At 37.6% G+C, this 7,500-nt stretch overlaps 1 protein-coding gene across 1 annotated transcript in view; it reads left to right on the forward strand.

Moving 5' to 3' along the window:
• Positions 1 to 4,315: 4,315 nt before the first annotated feature.
• LOC125043932 (innexin shaking-B-like) overlaps positions 4,316 to 7,500 on the forward strand; it is a 59,601-nt gene continuing 56,416 nt past the window's right edge. Inside the window, exon 1 of the mRNA XM_047640314.1 lies at positions 4,316 to 4,666. Within this exon, the coding sequence (XP_047496270.1) occupies positions 4,474 to 4,666 (193 nt within the window). The 5' untranslated portion in view covers positions 4,316 to 4,473. The remainder of the gene's footprint in view (positions 4,667 to 7,500) is intronic.

Here is a 7,500-nt window from a genome sequence, read left to right on the forward strand (position 1 = left end):
ACCGATTTAAAAGATAAATCTTAAAAAAAAAAAAAACATATAATAAAAAAAGAAATATACTTATTCGTACTTCCCAAAATATCGTGACATTTTTTTTTTCTCCTTTTACTTTCCTTTTGTTTACATCTTTCCCCCCAACTAAAAAGATTAACGAATAAGAATAAGGACTCTTTTTAGCCATTAACTCCGAGTGGATCACTAAGCATATATCTTAAAGATGAAACCATAGGATTCCTTTTGTTGTTGTTTATAATTAACGGCCATTTGATTAAGATCAAATTGAAAGATAATGTGCAAAAAAAAAATTCGCTTGTTCTAGTAGATGTTGTTACTGTTTCCCTTCGATGTTGTTGATTGTTGATAGTAGGCCAAAGGAATGCTGGAAGACATTCGAATGCTTCAGAAAAAAAATATTGTATGGGTAAAGCAGATAGTAAAGTTACAATATGTATTTACACACACACACATGTATGTATGTGTGTGTATATATATATATATATATATATATATATATATATATATAATATATATATACATACATATGTGTGTGTGTGTGTGTGTCTATGTGTGTGTATGTCTATGTGTATGTGTGTCTATGTATATGTGTGTATGTGTCTATGTGTCTATGTGTGTGTGTATGTGTCTATGTGAGTGTGTGTGTGTGTGTGTGTGTGAGAGAGTGTGATTGTGAGTGTGAGTGTGAGTGTGAGTGTTAGTGTGAGTGTGAGTGTGAGTGTGAGTGTGAGTGTGAGTGTGAGTGTTAGTGTTAGTGTTAGTGTTAGTGTTAGTGTGGGTGTGAGTGTGAGTGTGAGTGTGAGTGTGTGTATGTCTATGTCAGTGTGTGTATGTCTATGTCAGTGTGTTTGTGTCAGTGTGTATGTGTGTATGAATAGATAGGTAGATATGTTTATGTATACATATATATATTACCATTAATGATAATGATAATATATTAATAGTAGTCATAATGATAGCCGTGATAATAATGATAATCACAGTAATATAACGACGATTATGAGAACAAACAGAACATGATCTTCCAGCATTTCTTTCAATTGATGTTAGAATGTCCTTTGTGATGCTTCATAGCAGACACTTCAGTCTTCAGAGGACGCGGCAGAGAGGCCTAAGCTCCGAGAGGCCTATGTGTGTCGCCCGACTTACGTTCCAGCAAGGAATGCTCAAGTGGTCTGCTCTGTGTCCCCAGCCTTTGTGTCCTTGTTTGTTAAATCCTACCGTGCTTTTTTTCTTGTTTACATAAAATCCTCCCTTTGAATTGTGTTCATTTTCACTCCCGCTTCTTATTTCGGTGTTTTTTTTTATTTTTTCTTTGTTTTTTTTTCAATGCAATTTCAATCCATTGTGTCATTAACTCATCGCCATGATTTGAATGATAAACAGTGTTTTATTATTTTGTTCGTTTCTTTTTGTTTCGTATTTTTCCCCCAATCCCTAATTCCTCTTGCCCCTTTCTCCCTCCTTTAATGATTATCAGCCCTTTTTTTCCTCCTCCCTCCCCCCTTTCCCCTCCTCTGACCCCCCTCTGCAACCGCGAATTTTAAAGGGCGGGGGTGAGGGCGAGGGGAGAGAGGCAAAGACTGCTGGCCACTTCTCTCCTCCAGCGCTTCAAGTGGGGAGAGGAGGAAAGAATGGGGTGGATAACAGAGAGGTGGGAGAAAATACACTGAAGGAAATGTGGAGAGGAAGTGATATATTTCAAGGGCGGGGGGTCAAGAGGTGAACTGTGTATTCATCTCTTGTTTTTTTAAGCTTTGATTGATGTCAAAAGGGTAGGGTAGATGGGTGTATGTATTTATCAAAATCCCATGTTTTCTTAATCGATTTAAAATGTATCATGATATATTTTTTAAAATTCCTCTCTATATCACCTTTCCATCCGTATCACCATTTAGATATTTTTTTCTTCCTTTTTCCTTATTTTCTCCTTTTTTTTTAATAAGATATAGGAGGGAGAGGTTTAAGAGATCATTAAACTTGTTCTGGTGATCTGATCGCGATATCGATAACATCTTCATCCATCAAGATTTTTTAGGCTTATTTCATCCCGACGCGTCTGTTTGTTTATTCAGTTGTTATTTTCTTAAAGATTACTTTTTATATATATCAATATGTAATCCATTCTGATTCCCTCGCTAATATGACAAAAAATAAGAAAACTAAACTGTCATTATCGATCATCAAGTTTATATAAAGACCCATTCTTATTTTTTTTTTACCTGGCCTAAGGTATAGATGTCATTAGCATTTTCACACACATGCAGTACACCATTATCTTGCGTAGTTCATCTTTGCAGCAGCATCTTCGGCAGGCAATCTTCATCTGGAGATCTTCATCTTAACTTGAAGATACAAACTGGATCATTATATATACACAACATATTATTTTGTTTATCTTCTTCTTGATATTGCATTATACACTTCTTAGTCCCTTGTACTTTTCTTCCTCTTCCCCGTTTTTGTTTTGTCCCCTCTTCTCCTTTCTACCTTTATCTCTCGTCTCTCTGTTTGTTTATCTGTCTATTCTACTATTTCACTACCTCTATCTATCTCTCTTTATCTTGGTTTATTTTGTTAACTTTCTGCCTATTTGTTTATCCATCTGTGTATCTCCTATTTTTATTTCTAATTTTCTTTCTTTATCTCTCTCTCTCTTTCTCTCTTTCTCTCTCTCTCTCTCTCTCTCTCTCTCTCTCTCTCTCTCTCTCTCTCTCTCTCTCTCTCTCTCTCTCTCTCTTTCTCTCTCTCTCTCTCTCTCTCTCTCTCTCTCTCTCTCTCTCTCTCTCTCTCTCTCTCTCTCTCTCTCTCTCTCTCTCTCTTTCTTTCTCTCTATCTTTCTTTCTCTCTTTCTCTTTCTCTTTCTCTTTCTCTTTCTCTCTATCTCTCTCTCTCTCTCTCTCTCTCTCTCTCTCTCTCTCTCTCTCTCTCTCTCTCTCTCTCTCTCTCTCTCTCTCTCTCTCTCTCTCTCTCTCCCTCTCTTTCTCTTTCTCTCTCTCTCTTTGTTCTTCTAATTTCTATTTTTTTTATAGTTTCTCCATTTTGGTTATTTCCTTTGATTCTTTACCCTATTTTCACGTGTCTTTCCTCTTCCTCTTTTCCTCCAATGTTTATCTTCTTCCCATCTCCCTTTTTCCCTTTCCTTAAGCCTTGCTCTTAGTGTATGAATCTGCAGTTCTACTTATAGATTACATTCTGGCTGACCATTTTTATATCACTGTAGTTTGACTGTTTTTTAAGAAAGTTACTTGCCCTGTAGTAATCTTACCTGACCATGTATAGGTGCCTGTAGAATATCAGTGTAATGCACTTATAACTGTGATATGTTTGGTCCCGTTCCTTACTTACAATTGCCCTTGTTGTCCTCCTGTAATCCTGTACCTGTAGTGTCCACATAGACTTGTTTGTAAAAGTGATCAATGTAGATAGCTTTGTCGTGGTATCCTGTTTACCTTACCACTAGCACTCTATAGTTGAATTCAGGCGGGAGCTTCCGTAGACTTATTTCAGTTTAGGTGTACTATTTAACCGAGGTAGTCCTTTTGTAATTCCCGCTTAAGAGACCTTGTAATCTTAATCCTCTTTATTGTAAGATATAAAAGACCTATTCTATAAACTACTACATATCTACATATACTATTTTTTTCACTTTTTTTTCTTCAATTTTAGTTCAAGGTTTGTAGAAGTGAAAAATCCAGGAAGCACCGATTGACATGCAGGAGAGCAGCGTTTCTTCCCTGTCCCTTAGACCTTTTACCCTTCCACCTACCATTTTTTTCTTTATGTATGTACATTTACATTGACGTACACAATCGCTCATTCATACACATGTGCGTATATTCATAACTCTATTCATGCCGGGTCAGTAAGCGATATTTTTTTGAAGAGGTGATATATATATAAGTGTTTTTTTTCTATATATATCTCGTGTTTCATGAGGACGATGTGTCAGTGCATAGCATTAAGTTATGAAATTTCATGATTGTTTCCATTTCTCTTGATTGTGTCCTTCGTATCTCCATCTTCATCTCCCCGACCTGTCAATTCTCTTCTTTCGGAAAATTCACCTTCCTCCGCCTTTTTTAGCAGGACATCCGAGCCCAAGCGTGTCTTATCATCACTTCTGTCCCTCTCGCCTTTCACAAGATCGTATCACTTCCCCTATATTCTTATTTTGCTGTCTATATATATTTACTTGAGAAGAAGTCTTTCACAATTTCCCTTTATTTCCTTCATTTTTCCGCTTTCTTTTTTTAATTCCTTTTACGTGACCTTCTATCTCTTTTGAAGAAAAAAAAAAGAAAAAAAAAAGAGAATCTACCATCCCTCTTCCTATTTCTCCACCTCCCTCCTTCCTCCTCCTTCCTCCTCGTTTGTAAACACCAACTGAAAAACCGCCTGGCATGACCTCCTTGACCTTTAATCTTGCAGGCAATCTGCTTCTATGCGCCGAGGTGGATGTGGAAAAATTGGGAAGGTGGCAAAATCCATGCCCTCATGATGGATCTGGACGTGGGTATCTGCTCAGAGGTCGAGAAGAAGCAGAAGAAGAAGCTCCTGCTGGACTACCTCGCTGACAATCTCAAGCACCACAACTGGTGGGCCTACAGATATTTCTTCTGCGAGCTCCTGGCCTTTCTCAACGTCGTGGGTAAGGAGTTTCTTCTTGGCTTTTGTTGTTCTGTGTTTCCTCTTTTCTTTACTAGATTTTTTTTTCTTTTTTTTTTTACTTTTTTTTGAGGGGTGGGTGGAGTATCTTGTTACTTGTGTGTGTGTGTCGTGTGTTGGTTAGTTGTGTCTTGTTTGTTTGTTGTTTATGTAGTTGTTGTTATCGTGCGTGGCGTTGTAGTTTTATGTCTTTATTTTGGGGGATTTGCCGAAGATTCTTCTTCTGTGAATAGAAGGAGATATGAGAATATACAAAGATATATATATATATATATATATATATATATATATATTTATATATATAATATACATATATAACATAAATATAATATATATATATATATTTATATATATATATATATATATATATATATATATATATATATATATATATATACAGAGAAAGAGATATACATATGCATTTATATATATATATATATATATATATATATATATATATATATATATATTTATATATATATATATATATTCATATATATATATATATATATATATATATATATATATATATATATATATATATAAACACGCGAGTTGTGAAAATCACTGGAAGAGCTACATATGTTCCTAATATTTAATATACATTAATTTTCAAATTCGACTCCACTAAATTAATTACTTTACAGTGGATAAAGACAGGCAACCAAAAGAAAAATATCGCTATCTCCACGTATTTCTTTCAATTATATGACTGCAAAAGCTGTAACAAACGATGAGAGATTCAGAAAGGGACAAGGGAGGTTAAGGCAGTTATCGTACATTAGACATTCAGTATATTTATGCATTACTATTGTCCTCGTGATCGGGAGTTTGGATAATGGGGGATTAGCAAGTCTAGGTCACGTGATGTGACGTGGGTCATCCTCGGTCATAAATGTGGTCACGTAAATTAGTAGAGGGGGAAGATATATGATATACACACGTATCCCTTTTATTATTATTAGCGTAATTAATTTGTGTGTCATAGAAGAGATTACTGGACGTTACGACACGAAAACGTGATGACGTAAAAGGAAGTCTGTGTGTACTGAGAATACAAGGCACAGATACATAAAGATTTGAAATGGATTTAGAAAGTTGAATACGAATTGAAGCGAACACAACCAAAGCGTCATATCACTTTTTCATCTATCAGTAGATTCATGTGTAGACACACACATGCGCACACACACACGCACGCACACACATGCGCACACACACGCACACACACACACGCAGGCACACGCACACGCAGGCACACGCACGCAGGCACACGCACGCAGGCACACGCACGCAGGAACACGCATGCAGGCACACGCACGCAGGCACACGCACGCAGGCACACGCACGCAGGCACACGCACGTAGGCACACGCACGCAGGCACACGCACCCAGGCACACGCACACACACGAACACACACTGTGTGAGTGAGTGTGTGGGTGTGGGTAAATCGTGAAAGGGGTAAGCCAGTAAGAAGGAAAAAGAAAAAAGAAAAATGAAGACGAGAGGTAAGACAGAAAAAGGAACAAAATGAAAGAAGAAAGAGAAAGTATAAAAGAATAAATAGGGAGTCAGGAGGACCCCGTTTCCATTCGGGCGTGAGGCCAGGGGCGGGCGCGGGATCCCGCAGGAGTCGGCCGCCCTTAAGCGGAGGACCCGAGGCCTCGGAAGTGGAAATTTACGATCGCCTCTGCGCCTTCAAATAGACTCCATTTTTTAAGCTCTGTTATGTTTGTATATGTATGTAGGTAGGTGCACACATACATACATACATGTGCACACACACACACACACACACACACACACACACACACACACACACACACACACACACACACACACACACACACACACACACACACACACACACACATATATATATGTGTGTGTGTGTGTGTGTGTGTGTGTGTGTGTGTGTGTGTGTATGTATGTACATATATGTACATATATGAACATATATGCACACACACACGTGCATGTATGTGTGTACATACCTACATGTATGTATGTATGTATTTATATATATAATATGCGGAGCGTAGAGATTTGTGGGTGTTTGGAGTCCTCAAACCCGGCCAAAGAATTTTCCTTCTTTCACGTCAGGCTCCATCTCCCTCGCAGATCCTTAAGTCGGAATTCCAGGAAGTTCATTCTTTATGACATTCGGGCGTGAATACAGTTTTTCTCTATCAGCTACCGAGTCCCCAGAAAATGTCATTCAGGAAGTTCATTCTTGCAGCGAGTCTTAAAAAGTGGACATTATGATCTTCACGTATTTTCACATAAACAATGGGAGCTTCAGTTAGAAAACGCCACCGACAGAGACTATGGTATTTACTTTTAAACATATATCTTTCTCGCGTGTTATGAGAGCTTCGTAAAGTGCAAGAGTCACCGGAAGTCACTGTACCTTCGACATCAATTACGAGCTAATTAAACCCCGGACGAATACACGTCACTGTCAGTTGCGTACGACGGGGTGGGGGGGGGGGGGGGGGGGCGAGGGTGAAGGGGTTTGCTGTGTGTAGCGCGTAATGTGTTTTGTGTAACTGTAATTTAAATATCCTTGCGTAATCCTGTCCTTGTTGAATTTTACATAATACTGACGACGTGTTTTGCAAATATTTGGTAGTATTTCAGTCCCGAAGAGATATACGATTAAAAAAAAAAAAAAAAAAACAATATCGAAAAATTATTCCAGCTGATAAAATCGAGGTTGAAAACGAGACGGAAACAAAACATATTCGAAATCAACATGATGATAATATTGATACCATGATATAGCAATTCGATAGGATACCATTAATAATAACATT

Source organism: Penaeus chinensis, chromosome 34 (assembly GCF_019202785.1).
Source record: "Penaeus chinensis breed Huanghai No. 1 chromosome 34, ASM1920278v2, whole genome shotgun sequence".
Lineage (NCBI taxonomy): Eukaryota > Metazoa > Arthropoda > Malacostraca > Decapoda > Penaeidae > Penaeus > Penaeus chinensis.